General features: G+C 43.6%; 1 protein-coding gene across 1 annotated transcript in view; it reads right to left on the reverse strand.

The window, feature by feature from the left end:
* Positions 1 to 341: 341 nt before the first annotated feature.
* Positions 342 to 18,085, reverse strand: part of LTBP1 (latent transforming growth factor beta binding protein 1) — a 224,719-nt gene continuing 206,975 nt past the window's right edge. The window contains exons 28-30 of the mRNA XM_029938555.1: positions 6,525 to 6,647; positions 2,423 to 2,572; positions 342 to 1,358 (exon numbers count right to left, since the gene is read on the reverse strand). Coding sequence (XP_029794415.1) covers positions 1,177 to 1,358; positions 2,423 to 2,572; positions 6,525 to 6,647 — 455 coding nt within the window. The 3' untranslated portion in view covers positions 342 to 1,176. The remainder of the gene's footprint in view (positions 1,359 to 2,422; positions 2,573 to 6,524; positions 6,648 to 18,085) is intronic.

Raw genomic sequence — 18,085 nt, forward strand, 5'->3', positions numbered from 1 at the left:
GTTGTCTTCTCCCAGAGTCTTCATATGGTCTTCCTTCTGTATGTGTCTGTCCTTGTCTCTTCTTATAAGGACACCACTCAGATGGGGCTAGGGCCCACCCCAAAGACCTCATTTAACCTTAATTACCTCTTTAAAGACCCAAATACACTCAGGTTCTGAGGTACTGGAGGGTTAGGACATCAACATATGAATTTCGGGGGTGGATGCAATTCAGTCCCTACCAAAATCTAACAAATTTAATAATTAACCTGTAAAAGACTTTACGTTACTAGAGAACCATTCATAGAAATAAATGAGATGTAGGGGAATACAACAGGTACTCATGGACAGTTACTCCCAGGTAGAATTTTTTCTAAAAAAATGGTGATTTATTTTGCTTTAACATACAATGGTAAATATATTGGGATCATCAAGTTTTCAAAAAATTTTACTGGGCTTACTTTACACATCACGATACTAACGTAAGCTCACTAGTTCTTCATTTCAATGCAGGAAAGGATCCAATTGATGCCTACTAGCAGCTTGGCTAAGAATGGACATTAAAATCAGACGATACACCGTAAAGATAAAGTATTTTCCTCCAAATGCCTATAAAAGTTTTGAGACAAAATCGCTGCCTGCTCCACAGGACAGACAGTTTGGATTTTTAAAATGCTTCAGACCAGGAATAACATAACCCTGTGTAACAATACTTATAATACAGTTTAACAGTATTTTATCAAAGACTTGTGCCCTTGAGCTTGAAAAAAAATTCTGAAGAAAAACAGTAGCCAAGGAACTGCGCAATCAAAAAATGAAAATTATATAAAATATTTCCACCACTATTTAAATGCCAAATTTAATCAAGCAATAGTAAAAAAAAAACAAAAACACAAACAAAAACATCATAATACAACCTTCTGTTTAAAATAACAGCACTGTTCTGCCTCTCTTCTGCTGAATTTTACATATGAACAGACTATATATACTGGTTTTTCAGAGAAATGTCCATTTGGTCTGTTACACCTGTCAGGCTCACACTGGATCCTCTCCTCTTCCTTCTGAGGATGCGCAGCTCTGTGACGGTTCCGCGTTTCCGGCCTTCTGGGGGAGGTGCAATGTCTCAAGTATAATACATTTCTCTCTTTTCCTTTACACAGTGCAGAGTATATGGGCTTGGGTTATGTAAATCCTCTTTTACTCCAGGTCACTGTCTTTTTCTAAATTCAAGGCGGTATTCAACGGGGTGCAGTAGTTGGGCTTGTCAGAAGGTACGTAGCCAGGCAGACACACACACTTGTAGGAACCCTCAGTGTTGATGCACTTGGCATTCTTGCAGAGAGACATCCGGGTGTTCAACTCATCACATTCGTTTACATCTGCAATGAGCCAAACCATGCAGGTGAAGAAGCTCCAGTGTCACTCCCAGAGGAACTGTAACCTACAGCTTACCTGAGGCTTCGAGGCGTTGGGCCCGAACAGGGCTGGGCTGTTCTCTGCTCTCTGCGCCCCCACATTCCCCCTCCCCCGAAACTGTGTGGTCTTTCTCATTATTGTCGGTTGCAACCACATGCAAGATAAGTAAGCCTTTCTCAATCTGAAAAAGGTTAAGGTGATCCGGGAGGCTCTAGAAGGTCCTTCCCTGTTATTTAACACAACAGGAATGTTTTGTCAGCTTGACCTCTTAGAGTCAAAACTCAAGAACGCTAGAGGCATGTTTCTACTTCTAAATTCCTTCCCACAGGTACAGAAAAACGGTTAGATCTGTCCAGGGGAATACAGCACAGAACCAGACGAGTGATCAGAGAGCCTTCGGGGCTGCCCCTGTAAAGGCTCCAGTTACCTTCTCCGATTTCTTTCCACAGGAAAGAAATGCACTTGAAACACCTGTAATAACGCAGGTTACTTTTTTCCAGACCTACGGCAGACAGAAACAAACAAAACTCAAGTGGGGAAGGGGGTTGCTGCCGGAGGGAAAGGTAGAGTCACCAAAATAGGAAAACCCTGTAATTCAAGGTCCAGGCCCTGGAAGACAGCATTGAGCACGTGAGGAAGAATTAATGTCTGCTTATCAGTCTTTCAAAAATAGAAGCAAAGGCAATGCAAGAGACAGAGACAGAGACAGAGAGAGAGAGAGAGAGAGAGAGAGAGAGAGTTAGTTGTGGAGGAACATTCTCCAAAATGATTACCATAAAAGTTGTATTTTTTTCCCAGACATTTACACTCCCTTATGCTTACGTTAGGACTTGCTGCAGAGTCAAAAGCTAAAGTTAGAAGAGTCAAACTAATTATCTAAAATGTCCTGTCCTTTCAAAGGACATCCACACTGTTGTGACACCGTCACCGGCATCTCCAGAACTTTCCTCATCTTCCTAAACAGAGATCTGGCCACAGGGGACCTCGGGGAAAGAGTAACTTCCCGGAGGGCACACGTCATCCTTACCAACACAGGTCATCTTGGCCATATCCAAGTGATACCCATCAAAGCAGTCACAGGTGTAGCCCTCCTGTACCCTCACACAGCGGCCATTCTCACATCCATTGAGGATGCCACATTCCTCGGCCTGCAACTCCTCGAAGCTATTTAAAAAACCTAGAAAAGAAAAGACAGGACCCAGGTTAGAAATTTGTAACCTCTTTCACTGTCTTTTAAAACTAGATGATTACTGGGGCTCCCGGCTGGCTCAGCTGACTAAGCATCTGGCTCTTGGTATCGCTCAGTTCGTGATCTCACAGCTCGGAGACTGAGCCCACGCTTTCAGCGTGGAGCTTGCTTGGGATTCATTCTCTCTCTCTCTGCCCACCCCATCAAAAAAAATCTAAATAAACAAAAAATTCCTATAAAAGACTTTATAATTATTTAGGTTGTGGTTCATTATACATACATATTTTAGACACTTATTTCAGATGTCTAAAAGTTAGTAAAATTTAACACTGAATATATCTATAAACAGCATTGTGCAAAAGATAGTAAATGCTTTGTATATTATTTGTACCTTAGTAGCCCCACATCTTGAATTCTCATGTTCTATATTAAAAGCACAAAATATGATAAAGTATGGTTTTTGGTTTTGTCCTTAATAAACAGAAGTGTTTATCTAAAATTCCAAATTTCCTGAGTTCTCAGTAGGGCAAATGTCAGAACAACGTTCAGGATGGAACCGATGGAAGCCACTATCACAGGTCAGCAGACATTTGCTCAGAACATCCAGGAGAGTTTCAGGCGGTGGTTTTTCACTTGGAGTTCCCCAGAAAGCAGTGGAAGGCTGGGCTGGCCTTGCCATGTACTGTGTGTTTGTTTGCTCTAGCTTTGGAATGAGTCTTCCAAAAGGGCTCTCGGGAGATCAAAGGATGAAGACAGTAAAAGGGACTTAAAACATCCTGATAAATGAGAAAAGTACATCCTACTTACATTTAGAAAGCCAAAACTCTTTTTTTTAAGGAAACAAAGAAGTTCTTGTTTGACTCTTTTTATAGTTCAGGCATCTTTAAACTGATTCCGAGCTATCGTTCAGTAATATCAAGACAGATTAAAAAGGCATCAAGAGTGTGTAGTCCCTTTCTAGAAAGAAAAGCTGTATACATAAGTCCATGTTGATACAAAAACACTGTTGATGTGGGTTTCCCCACTTCAGAACCTCATCACATTATAGGCTTAAAAAAGAAAACTTAAAATATGGCCGTAACTCTGGTCTGGCCTCTGAAGTAATTCTCCAGTGGAACTGCAGGGGGCAGCAAAATATCATTGCTTATACAGGGCTGTAAGGTAAACTCAGTGACTTTAAAAACTGACACATTCATGATAGGCACTTTTAAAAATTTTGAAGGGGAAAAAAACTTACAGGCCATCAAGAATAGGTCACCAGGGCCCCAAAGCCATTTGAGAAATACTTAAGAAAACAAAGTCTTAATCCACGAAAATATTTTCAAATTCCAGGTACCATGTCAAAATCGTTTTGGCTTTATAACTGCTAAAAATTCTTATTATTCCAGAAATTAAAACATGAAATTAAATATTGAAAAATTCTACACCCATACATCAAGTAGACTCCCAAAATCACTTCTACAGGAGTCAGCAAAGGACAGCCCCTTCCCAAGATGTGGCGGTCTGCCTGTTTGTAAATAAAGTTTTACTGGCACACACTCCCTGACATGCTGCCTGTGTCTGTTTTCATGATACCCCAGTAGGGCTGAAGGTAGGTAGCTGCCTTAAAGCCTAAAAAATTTTTTCTCTAGACCCTTACAAGACAGAGCTGATTTCCGCTCTAGGGATTTTACTTTTATAAAATACTGCCTTAATGTAACTAAAAAACTGCCCTCAGCTACCAGTTCAACTTTCTTAAATAACCAGAAGGCAGGAGATTAAGAAATCTCAGCTTTCCCTCTATATTACTTTCCACCCAATACGATCATTTCTTTAGCGGAGCCAGAAAGTCCTCGCTCCTGGTCTGGGAAGGAGGAGTTATTTCTCGTAAATTGCAATAAGTTTAAAGGCCACTGATCTAGCCAGTTCTGGAGGTCTTAAGATTGCATCTCAGCTTCCTCTGTTGCTAAAGAGGAAATTGATGTGACACCAACATGTTTATTTCTTAACATTTGTAGTGAATTAAAAAAGAGTCCTGAAGCAACGTCAGCATTAAAAAAGAAAGTAAGCGAGCCAGAACATTTCAACATGGAAATTCCTGGAATCTGGACTCTCATGTGCTAGCGGGATTGGGTCACTGTTGCGTATAGACTTAACCTGTTATTTTGGATTTATGGGGCAGGCAAGCTGGGCCTTCTTTCAATCTTCATATTTCTTCTCCCTTTCTTTTCCTTTTCCTTTTTAGGTAAATGTTGGTTGACCCTTAGCATAGTCACCGGTAAGGGCAAAAATTGTAAGTGCCCTGTGTTACACCTGTCAGTGAATGTGCACTATTTTGTAAATAGTGCATGGTTGTATGTTGTTGATTAAAAGAAATAATCCAAGGTATTAGAAGTTATGATACCCTGGGGGCAGAGGGCCCTGGCTGGGAAAGGGCTTCAGGGACCTCCTGGATGCTGGGAATGTTCTACACCTGGGGGTGGGGGAGGGGGATACACTGGGACACGTTAATGAACTTGGCTGGACTGATACAATGCTGTTTTCCTGCAGCTCCTGAAGCACTCTTAATTCTGCTGAATGATCAAGGCATGCACCCATCAAAAAACAAAAGGAAGGAAGGGGAAAGGAAGGAAGGAAACACTCTTTGACTCGGGACTAAAGCAGGGCCAAATTAGCCACACAGCTCCGGCTGCCCTCAGGAGCCAGGTCATGGCGAGCGTGTCTCCGTCATAGGGAACAGGACCACAAGAAAGAAAAGGCTTCACTGCAGTTGGTCATTCATTAGAGCCTCCCAAGTCCTAACCCCAACCCCCTGGCCTGCGGCGACTCTCCGTCTTGAAAATCTGGTGTAGCTTCGCACACTGCAAGGAGGGCCCCTCTGGGAGACTCAGACAGGGCAGCTGGACACTGCATTCCCCTGGCACCAGTCTTGAAAGGAGACAACCTGTTTACCAACACTGCATTGTGAGTCTGAAAAGCTGTGGCTTCCACTTCATCCAGGACACTCCCGGTTAAATGCCCTCAGACAGCTTATCTTTTCTTTTATCTTTTCTTTTTATTCTTTTCTTTTGTCCTTTCCTTTCCTTTCCCTCTCCTCTCCTCTTTTCTTTCTTCCTTTCTCTCTCTCTTTCTTTCCTTCCTTTCCTCCTTTTTTTTAAGTTTATTTATTTTGAGAGAAAGAGAGAGAGAGAGAGAGCGCTCACGCACAAAAGTACATGTGCAAGCAGGGGAGGGGCAGAAAGAGAGAGAGAATCCCAAGCAGGCTTTGCACTGACATTGCGGAGCCCAACTCAGGACTTGAACACACAAACCCCCAAGATCACGACCTGAGCCGAAATCAAGAGTCGGACACTTCACTGAATGAGCCACCCAGGTGCCCCTCAGACGTTTTCTCCTAAACGGGAACAGGGTTCACATAGGAACACTCCCATCTCCCACAGAAAAACTCTGCGCCCAAGTCCAGGAGAAGCCACCACGCATTTCTTACTTAACACATTCCATCATGAATGGAGTCTAACAATTTCTGACCAGAAGAGCGATTTTTTTGACCTCCTACTTTAAAATACCTGTAAAGATCAACTTGGTACAGTTAACGTGTCATTTCCTTATATGAAAAAAGATGTCAATTATAACCAGGCTTTCAAGACAACCCTGGCCCTTGTTTTGTTATGGATCTTAGAAGATAATTTTTTTTTTTACTTTCAAGAAAGTAAACATAACAGCAAACCCTCCAACATGCCAATAATTTGACCTAACATTTCTCAAACTTGAACAAGTAGAAGCAGCGTGCAGAGTGTGGATAAAGCCGTTGGGTCTCGTCCCAGTGTTTCCAATTCAGCAGCTCTTAGAGTGGGGCTTGAACGCTTACATTTCTGACAAATTCCCAGGGGCTACTTTTTGAGAACCACTGACTAACCTTCAGTCACTTTAGTTTCAATGTAATTGAAAAATTTTTGCTTACGGTCCTGAATAAAATAGGGATCAGCTTCCGGAGCATACTGTTCGCTGAAGTCAACCAAGGCATCCCGTCCATATGGCCGCCGGCGTCCCGTGACGGGGATGTTACACAGCTGGGCATAGTCGTCTGAGAAGGAAGCGACAAGCAATGTGAGACGTCGTCACTGTGTGCTGGCCCCCAGACACACCGGTTCACCGCTCAGAGCAGCAGAAACCGCCCGGGCACCGTGCACCGCCTGCTCCTGTCTCCCCCACACGCGCCCACCAACCCCAGGCCTTGTCTCCATACTCTTTATGGGAGCGGTATTCACCTAAGGACGATGAAATGCTACAAAGCATAATTAAGACTCTACGTTAAAGACCAAAAACAGTAGCTGAACAGTTGGTAGAACGTATCCCAGGAGAGCGAGGAACTGAAAAGTGAGCCAGAGCTCAGAATGCTACAGGCCTTTTGGAAGGACGGTTTTATCTGATACCATCAGGTTGTTACCATTTTAAAGAACAGTCATTCTTACAGACTGGTATGTTTTCACTCAAAAGAGACAGAAAAGATGTTATCTCTGGTGATCCAAAAAAGACGCAACCAACCGAGGATGTCAGTAGGCACCAGTTTTAACTTAAGAACAACTTTTGTAACTCTAAAATCGAGGCCTGGTCTGTAGGAACGTAGTATTACAGTAACAAGGACACAACTACCCTGGGGGATATTGGATTTGCATTTGTTCCTGTGTTACTGAGATTTCAAGGCATTTCACGGGCCCAGGCCCTTGCCTGAGCTGAGGAGCAGAGTTACGTGGCAGGTCTAGAGAAGAAAGCTTCAGAGGGGATGGCTTCATGTTCTAAATACATGTTGTATGGAAATATACCGCCCACAGATTTATCTAGCATATGGCGGAAATCCTGGGGCATCCCAGACTTCAGCAGCTCTGCCAGAACTGTGAGATGCCAGTTGGTGGCCCCAGGACTGGATGGACACTCTTGGGACAGTCACACAAGGCAGCAACCCCATTTGCCTGGACCGCAGATCGGGGGACTTTTTCTCTGTTTCCTTCTGTGACACATGAAATTAAAGAAATGCACTAGGGCAATGGTGTGAACGCTTAAGGCTTTCTTTCACCCCCCCACTCCCACTTAAAGGACTCAGAGGTGTGTCACAATTCTCTCCTAGAATTGCACAAAGCAAGCACAAGGCCAGAAAAGACCCTGAACACGGGATAGGGAGGGTGATGTTTGCCCCTTCCTCAAATTCTCCTGTGTGGAAGCCTTCCAGGAACAACATACGGATCCTAGACACCCCAACACTTTTGCATGAAACCATTCCATAAGAAATATTAATTTCATTAAAGAAACAGGTGAACCTGAAAAAGAGATTCCTGACTCACACCCCTCCCCGCAAAAAACCACACACAACTGGAAGCAAAGAGAACACAAGTGGTTGTCAGTTCTGCTTCGAGTTTGAAAAAGAATTAGGGATCTCCCTGTGAGAGCAAGATTGCTGAAATATTTACAAGTTTCAAGAGCTGAGGTCATTTTCTCTCATGGCTTTTTAAAAAATATACATTCGTTGCACATCTGAAAGGGAGACTGTTCAATATTTTATATCCAAGCAACAGCCGTGATCAAGAGGAGATATTAAAAATAAGTTCATGTTCTTATTTTGTCAAACTAAATCCAGAGATGGCTGAGCATGGTCCTGTCCAACATATGCCCGTGGGGGAAGCCTCAGTGAGACTCAAGGTCCTGGGCTGTCGACTGACACAGGGCCGTGGGGGGCTGTTCTGGCTCTTAGGCCTGGGTCCTTCCCCCTAGACGATTTCTCTTCCACCACGAAACAGGACGGTCCCTACCCTTCAAGCTCTCACCATCCAGCACTGAAAAGAAAGGGCCCAGATGTGAGAGTGAAGAAGAGGAAGAGCTTTCTGGAAAAGGTGGCACTTGACCTGAAATTCGGACAAGTAGGATTCCCAACGGCATCAAGGAAGAAGCTGTAAGCTGAGTGGGGGGAACAATCAGACGGTTCCTAAGGAAGGCTTCTGACGGGACCCAGGCTGGTAAAGGGGAGCAGGGCAGAGGAACGGGGGTGAGACCTCAGGGACCCACCGTATCTTCCTTCCCCTCCTTTCTTCCTCAGCCATGTAGTTTTAAGAGTCTAGAACTTACTGTCTTTTGCTGCTTTACTTTCTCTAACACATTAATCAGTCCAATTTCAAAACAGTTTTGGTCAGTTTTCAAAACATTATTTCTGCACAAAATGGATGCTCTTTTGTTATTTGAAGATGCGCTACATTTTGAGTTATCTTTCTGGGAGCATGGATGGGTCTACCCTAATCCATGCTGCCCCTCCTGTTGTGCGCATCTGCTCTCATTCTTGACCAGGGTCAAGGGCGAAGGGAGCATGGGGTAACAGAAGGAACATGGGCTCTGGAGGCAGAAGCTGGGGCTCAAGCCCTGACTGGACTATTTACTTCCCAGCTTAGCTATTTGGGGCAGGCCTCAGTTTCTACATCTGTCATGTGGGGATAATAATTCTGGTTTGCCTACCTCTGTGTTACTGATGTACGAAAATGAGATACTGTTACGGAACTGCTCATAAATTCCGAATCATCAAGAAAACAGAAGTTCTGGTTTCTCTCATAGGTAAAAATCTCTTAAGTCCCTACTGAACACTGCAAATAAATAAGGATTTTCAAAGACAGTCAAAGAATCGATTTCAGTGTTAGTTTGTCAAGAGAGCAATGACATGTACAGTAAATTAAGAGTAATCAAGGTCACTGTCTAGATGTTTTAAAATATTGTTTCAAGATTATTTGGAGTTTTTAAATACATGGAGGGGGCACCTGGGTGGCTCAGTTGGTAAAGCATCTGACCTCGGCTCAGGTCATGATCTCACAGTTGGGGAGCTCGAGCCCTATGTTGGGCTCTGTGCAGACATCTCAAAGTCTGGATCCTGCTTCAGAGTCTATGTCTCCCTCTCTCTCTCTCTCTCTCTCTCTCTCTCTCTCTCTGCTTCCCCACTCATGCTCTGTCTCTCTCTCTCACAAGAATAAATAAACATCAAAAAAAATTTTTGAATACATGGAGAGAAACTCTTGCTCAATAAACAGAGCAAGATGTCTTCATGGACTTCATCTCAAACAAGTGGGGATGAAATCATTTACTGCCTTGACAAATATAATTACTCGGTCAGGCAATGAGAGCAACAGCATATTTTAACACCAGATCAACAGGACTCAGAGTACAAGGGACAGTGATGTTCAACAATTCTTACTGTGTGCCTGAGTCCTTCAGAGGTGTCTCAGGCACACAGGCTTCTCATCATCTTCCAGAGGGAGCAACTGGAATATCACAGAATTTTCTGTCTTCAGCAAGGCATCCTCCTCATTACCTGGGCATACACACATTTCTAGAACCTGCTGGGCCTCTGCACACCCCAAGCCACAACCAGAGCCCTTTCTAGCCTTGGTGATCCCAAGGGCTGGGGCATGGTTACACTCTGGCTGGGGGGGACACGGTAAATCGTGGTTGGCAGAGCACAGAACCCAGGAAAAGCAGATCCCTAACTTCCCAGGAGAGCACATGACACCTAGCTCAACATGCGGGATGAACACATACTCTCCCTAGAGTCTTCTTCCTTCTCCCAAACACCCTCTACTTAAGTACATCAACAACTATGAATCGCCTAGTTGTCTGGGGACCGATACAGAAGGATAGTTTTGCTTAGCAGAGCTTGGACTCTGGGAGGCAAATACCATGTCTGAGCCACCATTTACAACGTGTTCATCCAGGATCTGGCCAAAGGAAATGGAAATATTCACACCTCAAAGCCTCCCCCCTCAATGCATTCTCTACCTCCCCAAGGACAAATGCTAAGCTCTGGATCAAAGCTATGAAAAGACACACATGGGATGGTGTGGGACACCGTCACTAAGTGGTCTCAACAAGATCCAGGCCATTGATCACACTCCTTTCCCTGGCATGGCAGATTCTTATGACAGATGGTGCTGCTTTGATTTTAATTTTAAATTGAAAAAAAAAAAAGTTTAAAAATTACCCCCTGGAGCCACTGGGTCTGGGGCCTCTGCTGTCAGCAGCAATGGGAAGCACAACACTATATCCTGGCAGGAAATCTCCCTTCCTGATGACAGACACATCTGCAGGGCTGGTCTGGACAGTCACATGTCACCATGCCACTCTGGCATGTGCAGAAACTGGGAGGTGAAGTTTTAGTTCTGACTGAGGCAGATTAAATTCAGCTGCTTTCAGAAATGAAGACGAGACTGTGTTTCATTCTCCACACATCAAGGCTAAAATCTCGGGGCTCCAACGTTTGAAGTTATTATTTTCAAATACAGGAGACACAGGGACCAATTCTTCTGCATTAAGAAAAATGGGTCATGTTTTGCTCCAGTGTCTAGACCAGGTGTTTTTCTTGCAGACTTCCACACGTCTTATGGATTGATGATGGTGTTTGGAAAACACAGCCGCACAGCCAGGAAATGAAGGAAGAGGACGGGCAGAATGGAATTGGGATTTATCCCAGTGCATGCGGAGCCAGCAGGACAATGGGCATTTGTCTGACTGAAATTAGTGAAAGCTAGGAGATTAGAAAAATGGGAACCATTTACAGAAAATACCATCCAGCATTGATCATAAAAGAACCTGAAAGAGCTCATGCTACCAGTAGTCTACCCCCGGTGGGTTGGCTACCTGTTTGGGTGTCTCTCTACTTATGTTCTTTTCAGAAAAAAAATTTTACCCACAGTATCTGGCGAAAAGGCAGTCACCTGCTTCCCAGATACTAAAACTTGCTGCGCTGTGAGAGGAAACAGAGTACACTAAAAAAGAAAAACGACTCAGAGCCAAGGGTTTTGGGTTCTAGTGCTGTTTCTCTACTTTCTAGTTCCTTGGACTAAACGTATTTTTTTGAACTTCATCCTGGACGGGATTAGGGTACCCGTCTTTGTGATATTAAAGGCAAGTCATTGTTTCATTCAGTGACTGACTCGTTCGTTCAACCAGATGCAGAGAATATCACGGGCAGGGTGGTATTTGGGAGAGAGCAAGGTTATAATGATGTTATGACAAAGGTACATACACTGTGACACATACAATAGTTCATCGGGACCATAGAGAAAGTCACCAGGACGAGCTGGGGAAGGCTTGACCTTGGAGGTGAGCCTCTATGGGAAGGAGGCCAACTAGAGGAGGAGGGAGGTAACTCAGTCACAGGCATATATAATGGATAAGAAAGCTTTAGGGAAACACAGTACCATGTCAACACTGGCTGTTAGAGATCTCTGCTAAAGAAGAGTAGAGGGTAGGGGCGCCTGGGTGGCTCAGTCAGTTAAGGGTCCGGCTTCAGCTCAGGTCATGATCTCATGGTTCGTAAGTTTGAGCCCCACGTCAGGCTCTGTGCTGACAGCTCAGAGCCTGGAACCTGTCTTCAGATTCTGTGTCTCCCTCTCTCTCTCTGACCCTCCCCTGCTCGTGCTGTCTCTCTCTGTCTCTCAATAAAGAAAGAAAGAAAAGAAAAGAAAAGGAAAGAAAGAAAGGAAGGAAGGAAGGAAGGAAGAAAGAAAAAGGAAAGAAAGAAAGAAAGAATAGCGGTGGGTGAAACGGGGAAGTCAGCTAACATGTACTACAAAGTTCCCACGTGTCAGGTGCTGTGCACTTTTGCATACATTTTTTTTTTCATTGAAATCTCAGAACACCCTCTGAAATCATTGTAATTAGCTCCTTTTGTTTCTGATTTCTAGGGTAACTTGTGCTAGCTTAGGTGAGAGATTTGAAGCTGGCCTGGTCTATCTGCAAACCCAGCTGCCCTTCAGCAACCCTGCAAAAGGAAAATTATAAAATCCACTCCCTAGACCTTAAGCACCAGGTAAGTACTTAGTTCAGCAATAAGCATTTGTGACTCAAATTCCAGGGAGAGCAATAACTATGAATGCTGATGAGCTCAGCCCCACCAGGGTCAGCTCTATCATTAGCAGGATTTATGTTTATTGAATTTGCTCGATTTATTAGGTGAAAGAGATCAAATTGCTTAATGTTCAATTAAATTGTACTTGTCGAGGACAGGGAAGTAATGAAGTCTAAAGTCTTGGCAGGGTTTATGTTCTGTGGGACTCCTGTAAATGTTAATGCTCTAAGGAAACTCATGGGCCACAGACCAACTGAGCCTCCCTCCTCACCCCCTGCCGCCACAGTCACCTAATGCTGCCCTTCCAAATCCAGTCACTCCCTGCACTTCCAACAGATTGCTGTTTATTTAGCCAGACTCTACTGGAGAGACAGATTTGTTGGGTATGAATGCCAAAAACTGGAGGCTCCCTTTGGTTTCTACAACCTGGATTCAAAATTTATGCACTTGTAGTGCCATTAAATCATGCCACACACGAAAACCCTGAAATAATGATTGATTTCTTATGAATTTATTATTAAGGGTTGCATGAAAAAGGTTTGCCCGTTTCTAAATACCCAGGCTTTGGAAATACATCGTTAAGTCTTACATTCAGGCAATCTCCAGGGAATTCGGGAACGAGGTAACCTCTGGGGATTTGATGAGAGAGACAGCTGAAGAATACAATAAACAGACAAACAAGGGGAAAGTTCGGCATGTTAGTTTTTCTAAAATGTTCTACCTCATCATTTTCTGAATGCAAGGGCAGATAAATCATTTTATTTCCTTCTTTCCTGTTCTTTAAATACCACTCTGAAGTGATGATCTGAGAAGACCACAATTGGTAAAAATCAGTTAACTATTATATATCAGGAATGCCCTGGTTTCGGTCTTTGTTATTCCACCAACCAAGTAAGAATTAAAATAGGAGCTAAGTACTTCCTTAAGGGGGAGGTTGTACAACATGGTGGATGTACTAAAGGGCCACTAAAGTGTTCACTTGAAAATGCTTAATTTTATGCTATGTGAACATCACCTCAAAAAACAAAGTCGAAAAAGAAAAATAAGACAGGAGAAAAAAATTTTTTATATTAAGTCTAGAGTTCACCTAACCTTTCTAATTTTAACTGGTAGAATGAGGAAACTAGACTAGTTGATCTCTGAGATCCTTCCTAGCTTACGTATTTTATGATCCTGAAGAGGAAGTTTTTACTGTTGGGCTGAAGGATCTAGAGAAGACAATTCGTCACGGAACTTTGTGGTTGGGAGAAGAGGTGATCGCCACGAGGTGCCACTACAGCACTCAGCGAGCTCCCCTGGGTGGTTTCAGAATGATGGACAAGTATGGAATTTAGCGCGTTGTGAGCAGTCCGTCTTACATCTGTAATGTCAGTCTCTCATTCACTTTTCTGCTCAGGCAATGGAGGTCTAGAGAAGTCTGATGATATTCTAAAGGCAAGCCAGGATAGACTCTCAAACTATAACCTTTACTTTTACTAAAACAAATTATTAAAATGTAAGGGTAAATATAATTGGGTTTTAATGTATATTATTTTGACCTTGTTTATTTAAGTTGGGAAGCAAAGAAAGCTTTGCTTTGCTGATTCAAAATTCTCCATGAATATTCTAAAGTATAGATCTCAAGGTTATGAGATAAAGATACTGCTGAATCCATTATTACTTGAAGACCAGGTTCTAGATAATAAGTAGAATACTAAAGTAACACTAAATACAGTCAATATTATTCATTCAATTATAGGAAATAAGACATTACAAAGGAACACTGAACTATTTTAAGATCCCTAACTCAGTTTTACGATTTTTCCAGACGTTGCGATTTATCTTAATCTGAAACGACTCTTTTTACCTTCCCTTCTGGATTTATTCAGAAGCATATATGGTCTTGGCAGCTCTTCCTCCAGGAAGGGATTTCTTCAGCTATACTTTGTAGGTGCTCACAGATTACCATGTGAATGGTATCTTCTAGGGTTGAGCAGTGTGCAACCAGCACAACTGTTCAGAGCAGCTCTGCTTGCCAGCGAGACTTGAGTCTCAGAAGGAAGCATAAAGAAGGCATGCTGAGTCCTAATCCACTCAGTGGTTAAGTCTTTTGAAATCTGCTTCTTTCTTAAGATACTAACTATTGATAGGGGGCAAAAACAATGGCCTCCCAAGCTTCCGCTCCCTGTAGATTTGTGTCAACACAAAGACAAGAACGTGGCAGCTTTCTAAGCATTTTCTAGATGCTTTTCTCCCATTCACCAGAGGCACAATCCGTGTGCTGCACAAAGGGAGCGTAGATAAGCTTCCCCTAAACTTCTCTGCCAGGCTGGCCTGCTCTGGCCATGAGATCAGCATTTAAAAGCCACCGGTAGCCAGCAGCTCTGTTCCAGCCACAGCTGTCTCATAAGCTTAATTAAGAAAAGGTCAGAATAAACATAGTATTATTTGAATCCAGAATCTCAAACATAAAATGGGGCTTTAGACAATTATGGGTAGTGATCTTCTCACAGTCCCGCTCAGCCCCGTTCATTCTTCTTAGAGTACATTTCAGCTGTCCTGGTCACCGAAGAGGGGAAAAAAAATGCTAACAGCAGCAAAGTTTATTAAAATATGTGAAGGTAAAATGTCCACGAAAGAGCAAGTCACACAGTTAAAACACTGAAAAGGTGCTTCTAGAAACTGGGTGTCTAGGCGTCAGCTCTGATTTCAAGGGAGACAGCGTAAACTGCTACAACAGTCTTTCTTCTTAGATGAATTAAATCGCTTATTAATTAAAAATGTTTTGTCATCAGATTGTTCATTCTAATGTACGTGTTAATTTCTCTACTTTGGCCCTAACTGAGAAAGAGTAAAGGGGGCATCAGTGCGACTATAGTCATAATGAAATTTACTCTCTATTCGGCATATGTTATTTAAGAACATGGCCCAATCCTTTCTTAGCACCTCAGTACAGTACAGCTTTTAGAAAAAATAAGCACCGAGCACAAGTGACTCCAGGAAGTCCAAGCCCTTCACAAACTAAAATTTCACAAGTGCTCAGGACACCAATTGGCAATCGTGTTCTCAAATTCTGCTCACATGTAACTGTTCTCTAATTGTTCTGGAGCCCCGGAGACCACGGCTTCCACCAGTTCTCAGAGTAGTTAAGACTCTGGTTTGCAGTATAGGAAGGTCTCTGCAGCTGGTGTTCCAAACCCTCACTGGCTCTGACCCCAGGGAACTGGGTTTGGGAACTGCAGCTGGTTCTAGGACCCGCCTCCAGAGTGCTGGAGAGTGCGGTAGAGCAGGAAATGGAGGTTCCCCCCTGCATTATGGTTGGGTTCTCCCCGCCTTTTTAACTGTCCTTACTCTGAAAGCAAACCAGGTTTCCTTTTTTTGTAAAATGTTTTAAATCAGCGACTATAAAACATGGTCCTAACCTGACTGTGCCTGACCTGCCTGGTTCTGCTTGTTGTCCAGTGCACCTGCCAAAGACAAGGTGGTGGTGGTGGTGGTTGTGAAAGTTTTTTTTTTTTTTTAATTTTGAGAGACAGAGTGCGAGCAGGGGAGGGTCTGACATCGAGGGAGAATCCCAAGCTTGAAAGAATCTCAATCTCACAAACCAGGAGATCATGACCTGAGCAGAAAGCAAGAGCCGAATGCTCAGCCCTCGGAGCCTCCCAGGCGCCCTGGCACGGCCTTGGTTCGGGTCATGATCTCACAGCCCGTGAATTCGGGCCCTGCTGAAAGCTCAGAGCCCGGAGCCCGCTTCGGATTCTGTATCTCCATTTCTCTCTGCCCCTTTCCCCCCTCAGATAAACATTAAAAAATATTCTTAAAAAGCACATTCCAGAAAGCTTCATTTCTAGTATTCTTCCCCTGATGCACTGACCCTCCTACTTGTATCAGCTTCTCTGTCACTCATCCTTCTCTACTTATTCCTTCTCTCAAGTCCTGAATGTCCCGCACAGCGTGCTTAAAGAGGCCCTGGCCTGCTGTCACAGCCCAGTCCAGCTGGGGACCTGGCTAAGTGTTAAGTATCCTACCTCCCTGCCCCTCTCGAAACTGAAAACCAACGTCCTTCCTTAAATATGATGGTCGTAGACAACGCAAATGACCCACAAAATACAAATATTTAACGTTTCACAATCCCACTTGTGATAGCTCATTTCATGCGCCAACTAGGCAAGGCCACAGGGTGCCCTTATATAGCTGGTCAAACATTATTTTGAGTGTTTCTATGAGGGTGTTTTGGATGAGATTAACATTTAAATTGGTGCACCTGAATTAGAGCAGATCGCCCTCCACAATGTGGGCCTCCCTCACTCCTGAATTACTGATTCACTGGGTCTCTGGAAAGAGCATGATCTTCCTCTGAGAGAAAATTCTCCAGCACACTGTCCACTGCCTTCTGGCTTCTTCTGCAGCATCAGCTCTTCCTGCCTGAAGGCCTCTCACCTGGAGCCTTGGCTCCGCTCAAGCCTTGCAGGTCATCAGCCCTCCCTGCAGAGCTGGAATTTATATCAGCCGTTATAATTACATGAACCAATTCCTTATAATGAATGAATCAATCAGTCAATAAATCCCTCTTTCATTGGGTCCATTTTTCTAAAGAACCCTAATACTTCAGACACAAGGGGAGTCTGTCACCAGTTCAAGCCATCAGGGTCGTAGGGAATCTGGATGGGTGAGCACATCCCTCTGGGGAGAAGGTATATGATTTAAAAAAAAGGGGGGGCTTTTTTTCACTTATTTATTTATGAGAAACAGAAAGAGAGCATGAAACAGTGGAAGAGAAAGGGACACATAATCTGAAGACAGGCTCCAGGCTCTGAGCTAGCGGTCTGCACAGAGCCCGATGCTGGGCTTGAACCCATGAACCGTGAGATCATGACCTGAGCCAAAGCCAGACGATCAACTGACTGAGCCACCCAGGCGCCCCGTGAAGCATATGATTCTTAAGGGAGGTCATGCGTAGGTGGAGGAAAGCTTTTATGTATTACTTTTATCCGCCCTATTACTACTCCCTGGCGAGTCCCTGTAATGGAAGATACTAGTTACAAACGTAGTAACATGAGAAGCACTCGTGGTCCCCGCTGACATGGGAGTAAGGGGACGTGACCATCATCTCACGCACGGATGCTCAGACTCACGCTTGAGCACACATGTCCCACATGCCGGTCTTTGTTCTCCAATAACTGACCATCCCAGTCGGGAATTTTTCCATCCGGTGACCTCAGCTGGCCCGAGATGGAAATTCTGCTATTAATGATGTACATTAAGTCTAGAATAGTAATAGTTTTCTATGAAGGTTTTGGAATGATTTTCATTATTTCATATATTTATGTTTATAAGAACTGTATCATAGAGAATTGGACAGGCAGACCTTGGGATTTTATTTTGAAATAAAGCTGCCTTTTGATTAGAATTTATGTTGAAAAAGAGTTAAGAGAACTTGATTAGGTTGGTAATCAGTGTTTAAATTTATTAAATATTTCAATTTTCTGCATTTTAAGTGTGATTTATTAAGATTTAGAAGAGGTGCTTATGCCCTCAAGGAAGTGCTGGGGCACCTGGGTGGCTCAGCTGGTTAAGTGTCCAGCTCTTGATTTCAGCTCAGGTTGTGATCTCATGGTTAGGGAGATCGAGCTCCGTATCGGGCTCTACATTGAGTGTGGTGCGTG

Source organism: Suricata suricatta, chromosome 4 (assembly GCF_006229205.1).
Source record: "Suricata suricatta isolate VVHF042 chromosome 4, meerkat_22Aug2017_6uvM2_HiC, whole genome shotgun sequence".
NCBI lineage: Eukaryota > Metazoa > Chordata > Mammalia > Carnivora > Herpestidae > Suricata > Suricata suricatta.